The following is a 12,062-nucleotide window of genomic DNA, read 5'->3' as shown; positions in this document are numbered from 1 at the left end:
GCTGAAGACGAACACGCCGCTGTTCAGATCACTGACAGTAATGTGTTCCTCTCCACAAAGTCAATAAAAGCAAGCAGCGGCGGTGGAGGAGGTCGGACCCGTTAGTGGAGGCGGGTCCCGTGGTCGACAGCAGGGGAGGAGGTGGGGCCCGGTGACGAAGAAGGAGGCGGGCCCGGTGACGGAGGAGGAGGCGGAGCCCATCAGCCACCGTGGAGGAAGAGGAGGCGGACAGGTAAGGAGTGCGACCAGCCCACCTGAGGGTGACCTTGCAGAGCCCACCATAGAGACTCTATGGTGGGCTCTGCAGGTTCACCCTCAGGTGGGATCTGGAGTGGGCTCTGCAAGGGGTATAACTAGAAATCACGGGGCACCATACAAAATGTTTTCTATGGGGCCCTGTGATTTCTAGTTATGCCCCTGTATGCAAGGCTTCTCTTATGGAGCATGGCCCATTCCAGCCGCATTGTTCTATGACTATAGGTGCTCATTACTGGTACAGATCACCGCTAAAAAACAAAAAATTATGTAATTCTATATAGCTGAGAATGGAAGGACGCTCAGTAATTAGGAGAAGATGTGAACCGGGGCTTCCAATTGTTCACCACCTTATGAATTTTTTTAGCAGATTCTCGCATACAGTTCCGTGATCCTCGGGAATGCACACCATACATGTTTTGTAACTCATTCATCAATCCAGGCTCTTGAGGTTTCTCATTGTTCAGGGGAGGGGGGGGGGGGGGTGGTGTTTGTGCTGTTAGATAAGCGCCCGTCATTTCACCCGGATCTCAGCGTATTCCGTCAGCTCCTCGGGGGAGGTGTAAATGTTCTTAGCATTCCTCTTTGAAAAGTCAATGTTTGCGTACTCAGAGTCCACGGGTTTGGGTTGATGCCTCTTGCTCAGTAGGATCCGTTCTGAAATGCTGAGGAACCGATTCTGGGGACATAGATTAAAAAAACAAAGTCAAAGGTTTAATTAAAGCAGAATTTTTTTCTTTCGGTGTTATTGCCTCTTCTGGTGCCGCGAAAAGAATTAAAACGTTTTGTCCGGAGTTGGGTTTGCTACAAATTATACGTATGATATCTCTATAATGTGTACAACAGTTTGACTTAGCCTGTCCCTTGACTTAGTTCTCATTGTCACTGATGACATCTACCATATGTAAGAGATTTATGGTGTGGTGTCATCAAAAACAAGTATCTGAAGTCTTGGCCAAACAAAAAGTTTCAGATCTAAGAGTTCCCCCAATTTCATTGTCGGAGGATTGTTAGTAAGACTCATTGGAATGTCAACCAATTAAGGTCAACTATATTGTAAAGCGCTGTGCAAACGGTTGGCACTAAATAAATCCTCTATAATAATAATAACTGATCCCTAATCCAGTGATGTGTGGGACTGATGGACATCCTGGGGCTGGTCCATCTTGGAGGTAATTGGTGACCAGCCTAATTTATAAGAGATTTATGGTGTGGTGTCATCAAAAACAAGTATCTGAAGCCTTAGCCAAAAAAAAGTTTCAGATCTAAGAGTTCCCCTAATTTTAGTGTTTAAGGATGGGTAGTAAGACTCATGGGAATGTCAACCAATAAAAGTCAACCGATCCCTAATCCAGTGATGTGTGGGATTGGTGGGCATCCTGGGGATGGTCCATCTTGGAGGTCATTGGTGACCAGCCTAATTTATAAGAGATTTACAGTGAAGGTGTCATCAAAAACAAGTATCTGAAGTCTTGGCCAAACAAAAAGTTTCAGATCTAAGAGTTCCCCTAATTTTAGTGTTTAAGGATGGGTAGTAAGACTCATGGGAATGTCAACCAATAAAAGTCAACCGATCCCTAATCCAGTGATGTGTGGGATTGGTGGAAATCCTGGGGCTGGTCCATCTTGGCGGTCATTGGTGACCAGCCTGATTTTTCGGGCTGGCAGAACATCCTTCCTTAGACTGGAGATGGGAGAAGAATTTATGGACAAGCAAGGGATGGTTCTACCAACCAAGATTTTATACCCAGAGAACCCGTCAACCAATCAAGCAGGAGCATTCCTATGTTCTTCGGCTCCATCTAGTGGTGGGAACATGCATGGCATTCATCCAACATATGGCGTGGTGGAAGATTTATAAGTCAGCCCCTTCACATTCCCCGCCACTAGATAGAGCTGAAGAGCCATCCTATGTTCTTTGGCTCCATCTAGTGGAGGGAGTGTGAATGGCATTCATCCAGCATATGGTGGGGTGGAAGATTTATAAATCAGCCCCTTACTGTTTGCAATTGCTCATGAACTGAACCTCGTTGTAACCATCAAGCTTTCCTTACCTCAATTACGTGTTCAGTAAACAACATTTTGATTAATTTAGTGAGTGCCTCCTCCTCCTCCTCATTCCTCCTCCTCATTCCACCTCTGAATACCTGTCTTCATTTATATTATGTAAACATTTAATTTGGAGCTGATGTCATGCAATGGATGGAATTTTATGACTACGTGTCCTCTGCAGTCATGAGTTATATCATTCCAAAAACAAACATTGAATATTACGGCACCAGGAGTGAGACAGACGATTTTATTTAATCACAGTCTGACAGGACCACAAACAATTCATTGTCATTTAGAACAGGATGACACGTGACACACAGGGACAGACCAAATTGGGAACGTTGCATGCTGTTAGGTAAGAAACAGTAACACGTCCTCTACACATCTGGTGATTCCATTTTCTAAACTGCGCTAGCAAAACGGCCCAGGACACCGTGTCTGGTGGGAGGGGCCGGCAGGGGGCTGTACATAGCTTCCTGAACACATCACAGCACCGTGCCTCAGTACTTTTCTCAAGAGCCCTCAGCTCTGATGCAAGCAGTGGGAGGAGTTATGCAAATATCAAAATGCCTTGATAGATGGATGTCAATCCGGAAGGAGTGGGCGTCCCTAGGCAGGCTGTATTTGGATGCAGACCTCCTAGGTCAGGGGTAGGCAACCTTGGCTCTCCAGCTGTGCTGAAACTACAAATCCCATAAGGCATTGCAAGCCACAGGCATGACTCCCAGAGGCAGAAGCATGATAGGACTTGTAGTTTCAGCACAGCTGGAGAGCCAAGGCTGCCTACCCCTGTCCTAGGTAATGTCCACATGTGATGCTGAGCTTCCATGATTGACAGAACTAAAATTCAATTAGTGAAAGAGGTGGGGCCACTGACAGTCAGGCTGGGGAGGAAAGTACTATATGATGGTGGATGTCCTCCAGCCAGGGAATGAGGAGGGCTCTATCTGACCTGCTGCAGCTTCTTTTGCACATTGTGAGGAGTTCACAGTGTGCAGCGACATCAGAGGAAGCAATTAAACCTCTGCAGATGAGTTCACACACCTTGAGCACCCATAAGAGGCTGATGATTGTGAATTGTGATTGGCTGTTGTTGTTATGACATCACACAGACGGTCGGGTACTCACCTGCCGTGTCATTTTACTTCCAGCGGGCTGATCTCCCCTGACTATTAAAGAGAAGGATTAGTAAATGGCAGGTGACGTCCGGAGACATTAGCAGATAGTACATGATGATATTAATACATGGCATATGACGATTCCTGAAACTACATGAGAATTGTTACAAAGTCTGCTGCCAGCGCACATGAGTGAAATGTTTTGGTGAAATGGTTAATTTCCCCAGTAAAGATAAGGGGTGTAACCAGGGCCGATGCTACCATTAGGCAAACTAGGCAGCCGCCTAAGGCGAACTGCTACCTAGGGCGCAGCCACGACCACTCATCCCCCATGGCGCCCCCCCGCCATCTTTTTCAAACCCAATAGCAGGCTGGCTATTGCCCCTGCCCACTGAGCAGAGGAGCGGAACTCAGAGACAACTTTCTCTCTCACGTCCGCTCCTCTGCTCAGTGAATGGGGTTTCAATTTCAAATTAAAACAGCCAATAGCAGTCTGGCTATTGCTCCCAGTTGCTTACATGCCTGCGGAAGCTAGCTGGCAGGAGAATGGGGCCGCAGGGAGGTGGGGGGTACGGTGGTTGTGCCGCGGGAGGGGGGCTGGGGGGTACTGGTCTTGCCTAGGGCGCAAAATAGTCTAGCACCTGCCCTGGGTGCAACATGTTCATCCCACCCCCGAGGTCTTAAAGCTGAACTCCAGGAGAAAAAACTTTCATTTAAATAGCCACATGGGATATAAATCCGCACTGTGTGCACCAGATGCCTTTCCAAGCTTAGTCATTACCTTGTAAAAGTAGCACTGTGCTATACATAGCCGGCACAGAGCTGTGGGAGGGACCCAGCAGGCTCCACCCACTACAGGCTGCCTGCAGAAAACTGAATCAGATGTAATTGCTTATTACTAGACGCGTGCGATTCGTTTCATTCCGAATCAACATCCGAATTTCTGAATGCCAATGCATCCGAATGTGTCCGAATTTCGTGTAAAAACTAAACTGAATGGGACATGTGACTTTTCTGGTCAATCAGATGTGTTTTTCGGTTTAATGCATCCGAATGGGTCTGAACACGAATTTTCATTACGGCAACATGGGAGCCATCTGATTGGCCAGAAAAGTCACATGCCGTAACGAAAATTCGAGTTGAGTATATACATATAATGCTAAAGCTGAGGCTCACAGACCCGTATGGTTTTTGGGAGCTCCCAAATGCAATTCGGAAATTCGATTTCCGAATGCCGTTTGGGGTCTGGGATCCTCAGCCTTAGTAATATATGTATATGGCTACCAGACCCCAATGGCATTTAGGATCCGAATTTCCGAATTGCATTTGGGAGCTCCCAAAAACCATTTAGGTCTGGGAGCCTCAGCCTTAGTAATATATGTATATGGCTCCCAAATCCGAATGGCATTCAGGAGCTCCCAAATGCAATTCGGAAATTAGGATCCCAGATGCCATTCGGATCTGGGAGCCGTGTACATATATTACTAAAGCTGAGGATCCCAGACCCAAATGGCATTTTCGGAAATTCGGATCCCGAATACCATTCCGGTCTAGGAGTTTCAGCTTTAGTATTAATATCTGTTTGCGGTTTTCTGTTGTATTCGCAACGAATATTCGTAAACTCATCCGAAGCCAACCAAAATTTGGATTTCGTCCGAATCCGAAACCCGAACCGAATTAACGAAATATCCGAAAATTTTTCGGCAGCTTACATGTCTACTTATAACCGCACACAGGGGAATCGACAATCCGGAGGTCTGGCATCCGCCCTACAATACAGGTAACTTCAAGGTCAAGTTCTCCTTAACAGCCTCCCTATTGGCAGCTGTCCCCCATCCCAGGGTATCATTACCCCACTGAACCTGCTTCTAAGGCCTCATTCACACTAGTAACGGCCGGCACGTACAGCTCTGTGCTGCGTACATGGCCACATCGGGCAGCTCCCGGTAAGGACAGGTGCTGCATGTGATTAGTACGCAGCCCCCCCGTCCTTCTCTATGGGAGTACATGGCCGTACGCTGTACATGTACAGGTCCGTACTGGTGCGTGTGTCCCGGCTCGGACGCAGACAGGATCCCTCCTGTCAGCATACGAGTATGTTCATCCGCACCCGCACGGACCTGCACTTGGGGTGAGTGTGGAGCAGCGTACGGCCATGTACTCCCATAGAGAAGGACAGGGGCTGCGTACTAATCACATGCAACACCTGTCCTTCCATGGAGCTGCCCGATACGGCCGTGCACGCATCACGGAGCTGTACGTGCCGGCCGTTTCTAGTGTGAATGAGGCCTAACAGCTTCCACCAAAACCATGAGATTGAAGCCATTGGTGGCAGGTTGCCTGGATCTGTTCGGTCGTTTTTGCAATCAAGGCTGCTTGAAATTGTCTGAATGTGTCCATGTGGTCAGGTAGCTTTAGATCTTAGATCTAGATAGGTTTGCAGTGGAACCCCCAACAATGCAGCTACTCTACTGCTCCTCCCTTTATGGGTGAGGGTCTTATGGCAGACAACTTAAAGGAGAACTATGAGGTCAGTGCTTTTCACTCACCTCATAGTTCTAGCCGACCTGTGACAATGAGACTGTCACAGGTCGGCTCAGTAGATCGGGAAGTGAGTTGCACAATTGTCGGGATCCGCTTCAGCTGCGGCGTCTCAGTATATAGTGAGCTGTAGCTCGCGGTATACTAGGGTGATGGGAGGACGCTAGTTTGTGTCCTCCCGTTACCCTAAGGAGAACTATGGGGAAAAACCCTGACCCCATAGTTCTCCTTTAAAACCAAAGCTCAATTTTAAAATAAGTGAAATTAAAACTTTAATGACATATTTTCAGCACGGTAACAGACAGAAAAGAATAATAGTATTACCTCTATTTTTCCTAAATGTTTCTTCTTCGGCGCATCTCCGCTGTATGACGGCGAAGTCTCTGTCTGGATGAAACTGGAACTTTCAGTCATGGGCTTTCTACTCCAGAAAAAAAAAAAAGATAGACGCAGCTAGCATAACTACCTAAATAAGTCAAGGCAACCGGACTTGTATTTTTCTTGAAGATGTTTCGCTGGTCATCCGACTAGCTTTCTCAATTCTGAATTGAGAAAGCTAGTCAGATGACCAGCAAAACATCTTCAAGTTAAATACAGCAAGTTCGGTTGGCTTGATTTATTTTTTACAGATATACCATGACCTGGATGAATGAAAACCTTCAGATATGTCTTTATATTAGCTTCCCGGAACGGCCAGCAAATTAGCACTCAGCACTTAGGAAAAAGAACAGAGCCTCTATGAAGGTTTTTGTTTTTTTGGGGGGGTTATCCCTCATTTCCTGTCCATATGAAAATATTGTCACTGTGCCACAAAGTAAAGGGAAAGCCCCAATGAACACACATGCTACATGGGGATACAAACGAAACATTCAGCTCTGGCTACAGTACTCTTGAATTCGGAGCCGTTCAGCATTCTCTTTTCACCACAAAATGTCCAGTTTAAATGACATCCAGCGTCATTCAACCCAGAACACTGAGGACAGACTGTGAGTGTAGGATGTCATGGCCCCTCCCTCTGAAGGGGTAGCACCATGGGGCCCTGCACTCAATGTGTAATGGTGCGGAGAGAGACACTGCCCACTGTTGGGTTAGGACCAAAGAGGAAGTTGACCTTGAAGCATCACATGACTATCCTAAAGACTTCAAAAATAATAAAACCCCTTAATTACTGCTCAGGGGGCATTCGGGGAGAGGGGTTTGTACTGGAGGAGTTGGCCTTTATTTGGTGGGTTTTTTTAATATCTGTTCAGAGTATAGCTGGTAGTAGTTGGTCACATTCAACTGGACTTCTTCTTCTGCAATGTTGAAGACGTTTTCCAAGTCACATGTTCGGTTCCAGTGAGTGTGAGGAACATATGTCAGCATCCCTGAACAAGAGCGGGGGTCTTCAACACCATCTGTCACCCACATATAATGGCATTTTACCATCTCTACTCCAGCCGTTTGACAACAATCCGCACCTTCAGCCATGTGAATCAAATGATTAACACATACGCAGACTCCCGGACACGAAGCATGGATTATGTAAGCAGAACATGGTGGATCCAAAACGTTCACACTTCCCGTCCTGTTCTTGGACAATCAACATCTGCCTTGTAATCATTCTATGGTGATCAGATGAAGGTGACTGATACCTGACACCAAGAATGGGAATGTAACTAGATCAGATGGTTCCACAACATTCACTTCTTCCATCCTGTTCTTGGACAATCAGCATCTGCCTTGAACACATTCCTTGGTGATTGGATGAAGGTGACTGTACTACCTGTGTGGATGTACACTGAGTGGCCAGATTATTATGACCACCCCATCAGTACTTGGTTGGGCCGCCTCGTGACTCCACGAGATGATGAAAGGTGATGCGAGGAATCTGACCCTGCACTGTTGCCCTTCTGTTGTCTTGTACCAGTCTTGCCCCTCCCCCGTTCTGCCCTAACATTGACTAGTCGCTGACAGCCACAATTCGCACGTTCAGACCCAGATTTTCCGCTGACAGTCCGGTCTTTAAACACTTTAACAACAGCTGCTCTTGAACATGTAAAGAATTCTGCTGTTTTGCTGATACTCGCTCCATGGCTCAGAGCGCCAACAATCATCCCACATTCAAAGGCTGTTAAATCGCGTTGTTTCCCCGTATCTTCAGAAACAAATCACTTCTACCGGCGTGATAAACAACCCACTTCCCTATTTATAATGGTCTGGCCCTCTAGCAACTTCAGCGCCAAATTATAGCTAATTTGCCTACAAACGTCAGGTGGTCATAATAATCTGGTCACTCAGTGTATATGTTGAGGTATGTTCCTGCCACCAACGATGGATGATGTAACTAGATCAGGTGGTTTCACAACATTCACTCCTTCCATCCTGTTCTTGGACAATCAAAATTTACCTGGAACACATTGCATGGAGATTGGATAAAGGTGACTGTGATATCTGTGTGGCTATAAATGTCAGGTTATGTTCCTGCCACCAAAGATGAGATTATGTAACCAGAACATGGTGGTTCCACAACGTTCACACCTCCCATCCTGTTCTTGGACAATCAACATCTGCTTTGACACCTTTTATGGTGATTGGATGAAGGTCTCTGGGTTACCCGTGTGGATATAATTGCTGGGTATCTTCCTGACACTCATTAGAACTGAAGAAGTGGCGTGTAGAATCTACAAAAGGTCTTCAACGTTACAGAACAAGTCCAGTTGAATGTGACCAACTACTTCTAGCTACACCATGACCTGGATGAATGAGAACCTTCATAGATTGCTTGGGTCTTAGTTCTGACTTAAGATGTACATTGTCCAATTGGTTAAACCAGAGTACCCCCATCTGCCATAAAGATTTATGTATGTAGAGAGCAAGGCCTCAGTATGATAATACTTGGTTGCTGCATTGGATCAAATGGCTTGTCCCAGATATCTGGCACCTCTTATCACTCTACACAAGACAGGGATGTTTTGTGGTTCCTGCTCATTTTTAGATTCCATCACTTGACCCAAAGCCAAAAAAAACATTCCTTACTTTTCTCTGGTTTTAATGAAGTAGCCACCGACCGCGACAAGGATGACGAAAACCACCACGGCTCCTACAGGACCGATCTTAGCCCAGAGCATGCTGTCTGCAGGAGGAAAGAAAAAGCCACAAAGCAGATGTATTAGATGTTGGCGGGTTGTGGAGCTCAACAAGCTGTGATATGCATGCTGGGATGCTCAGCGCACACAGGAACGCAAACCTCCAGCGCGTGCTGCATTTCACAGCCACAAATCTGAGCATATTCAACATCGCCCAAAGTGCGGCACTCTATAGCGGTATTCATTCTAGAGGTTAGACTATTCATTTACTCTAGAATGAACTTACGTGTGTACACCAATACACGCAAGAGTACGCTCCTGTCTGAATTCATTGTTTTACGTCCCTGAACAGTGCTCTAGATCAGCCTTTTTAAACCAGGGGGCCTTCTGGCTTCCTCAGGATGCTTTGAAATTTTTGCTGCATCCCTTTCCTTGGTGCAGATGGACCGTCAGTACCATGAAAATTAATGATACTAATCTAGGGAGGGGCGGGATCTTCAGAAAAGGATGGTAGTGCGCCTCCACCCAGGTCTAATCACCTCTTGCTCTCTGCTCTGTGATGGTAGGACTTGTGAAGGGGGCTTCTGATGTGCAGGGGCTCTAATGTGAAAGGGGGGGCTCTGATGTGAAAGGGGGGGCTCTGATGTGAAAGAGGGAGCACTGATGTTAAGGGGGGGGCTGTGATGTGAAAGGGGTGACTCAGATGTGAAGAGGGGGGTCTGATTTGAAAGGTGGGACTCTAATGTGAAAGAGGGGGCTCTAATGTGAAGGGGGGCTCTGATGTGAAAGGGGGGACTCAGATGTGAAGGGAGCAGGCTTTGATGTGAAAGAAGGACTCTGATGTAAAAGGGGCGACTCTGATGTGAAAGAGGGGGACTCTAATGTGAAAGAAGGGACTTTGATGTGAAGGGGGAGCTCTGATGTGAAAGAGGGGGACTCTGATGTTAAAGAGAGGGAATCTGATGTGAAGGGGGAGCTCTGATGTGAAAGAGGGGTCTCTGATGTGAAGGGAGCAGCCAGGCTTTGTTATGAAGGGTAGCTTCTAGTGTAAGAGGAGGGTCTCCTGATGTAAAGGATTACCCTGATGTGAAAGAGGAGGCTCTGATGTAAAGGTGGCTCCTGATTTGAAGTGGGGGCTCTATTGTGAAGGTTGAACCCTGTGTTTTGTGATTTTTTTGTTTTTGCATTGAGTCCCACCCTTAAAATCCATACCAGACTCTATTCAAGATAAAGGTATGGATTGTAAAGGGGACACATGTCGTTTTTTACATTTCTGCATTAACATTTTTACATGTTTTTGCATACTTTTAAAGGGCGGTGTTATTATTGAAAGGGTGAGAGACGCTCCTCTAGATCTAGACGCCACAATCTGCATGGACACATTGGCTATTCTAGAGTCATACGGATCTAAGGAGGGGCGATTTCTGTGTGGGGCCTGGGGATGGGAGGGGGCCCCATTAGGTTGCAAAAGTAGGAGTAGTTGCAGTTGACGACAACTCTAATCCCCTGCAAAGTCTACAGTGTAAAGATGACTTCAGATGCACAAGAGGAGTCTTTGGGATCTTGGCATCATGTGTATGAAAACAAAATGGTGCAGCTCCAGTTTTTGTTCCGTTGCCATGCGTTGGTAGCCCAATTGAAATAGACAGGCTGTCTTAAAGCAACGCACTTTCATGCAGGTAGGCATCACGATAGAATGGGATATGAACGGGTCTTTAAACTTTTATATAAATGCTGCATTTTAAGGCTTTAATAGAAGAAAGGGTTAAATATCACGCGGCTTGTTAAATACGATCCTAAGCCAACGCGGGACCAAGAAATGTCCAATTCAATGTCATACTGGTCATGAGATGTGTTCATGGACTAATGCGTTAATATGAAACCCAACATCATCCTAGCTGCATATGGGACATGACTGCCACCTGGTGGAGGAAATCCTTTCTGCACCTTGGCAAGGATTGTATCTGTGTATACCAGGCTCAGGGGAACTCATCTGAGAGCGCCAACTTAACCCCTGAGCGTCTGTAATTTATAGATTGAGAATATGAATTAGCATTGGCTGTGAACAACTACTACTGCTAGTTCTGTGACCGCACTGACAGGGGACTGACGGTCGGTTCCCAATCATGTGGTCAGCGGGGCAGCTTTTCATGTTGATTACTTGAAGTCGTTTGCAAGTTTGTTCGCAAAGAATATTCTTTCGAAAGGTCACGGTGCCTCCTCTCTCTGTGCAGCAGCTTCAGACAAGCAGTGAGAGAGAGATACAATGTTACAAAGTATATAAAGCAAGGACATTCAGGGCCCATTCACACCATTGAGCTGTGTTAGGGCGCATGATTGAATGAACGGACAGCCTAATGCACCATTCGTTGTTGGCTCTATATAAATCCTGTATAATAATAATAATAATAATAGTAATAATAATTTTTGATTTTTTTGAAGCCCGTGGAACGTGCGTCTAAACAAACTTCCCCCTGTGAACAAAAAAAGTGAACCGTGAAATCACAGCACACAAAAAACGTGCACAAGGGTGCAAGGTCCTTCCTAAGAAGGGACCCATTTCCCGACCCCCCGGGGCGCAAGGCTCCTGACAGGGGTTGAGATACTATGGTCCACCAACCCGAAGGCCGGTGGACCTTTCCTTTGGGGACCTGCCGAAACAGGTCCCTCACAGTACTTGGCAGGTGGGCTCTCCCGAAGAGAGACCCACCTCCTGGGTGGGAGGAGACAGAGAACCCCATAGGAGGCACAGAATCTCCTCCCAGCGTCAGGAATAGGCCCCGAAGAAACCTGCACCATCAGCATCTGTGGGTCAATGCCAAAAAAAGGCCAATCGTGTCGTGCATATAGTGCTTAAATAATAAAGTGCCAGTGCACCACGCTGACAGGCCCTAGGGGCCGGGTGCAAAAAAATTGCCCCGGACTAGCCATAAGGCCTGTCCAAGAGGCGTTGTGCAGAAAAAATGCAATGTGGTGTGTGACCAAGTGCATCAGTGAGTCAGTGAGGGTAGGACCCTAACCCCTGTGA

General features: G+C 46.6%; 1 protein-coding gene across 3 annotated transcripts in view; it reads right to left on the bottom strand.

Annotated features, from left to right (window-relative positions):
• Positions 1 to 617: 617 nt before the first annotated feature.
• The window catches only part of MAG (myelin associated glycoprotein), a 53,971-nt gene continuing 42,526 nt past the window's right edge, over positions 618 to 12,062 (bottom strand). For 2 of the 3 annotated variants that reach the window (XM_018562188.1, XM_018562189.1), the window contains 3 exons: positions 8,985 to 9,081; positions 6,291 to 6,387; positions 618 to 934 (listed from right to left, as the gene is read on the bottom strand). In XM_018562188.1, the coding sequence (XP_018417690.1) occupies positions 770 to 934; positions 6,291 to 6,387; positions 8,985 to 9,081 (359 nt within the window). In that variant the 3' untranslated portion in view covers positions 618 to 769. Of the gene's footprint in view, positions 935 to 3,435; positions 3,477 to 6,290; positions 6,388 to 8,984; positions 9,082 to 12,062 lie in introns of all 3 variants that reach the window. The other variant, XM_018562190.1, reaches the window with a different exon arrangement.

Source organism: Nanorana parkeri, unplaced genomic scaffold (genome assembly GCF_000935625.1).
Source record: "Nanorana parkeri isolate BGI_ZX_2015 unplaced genomic scaffold, ASM93562v1 scaffold563, whole genome shotgun sequence".
Classification (NCBI taxonomy): domain Eukaryota; kingdom Metazoa; phylum Chordata; class Amphibia; order Anura; family Dicroglossidae; genus Nanorana; species Nanorana parkeri.
Note: the sequence above shows the minus strand (reverse complement) of the source record. Positions and strands in the feature narration are given on the sequence as shown.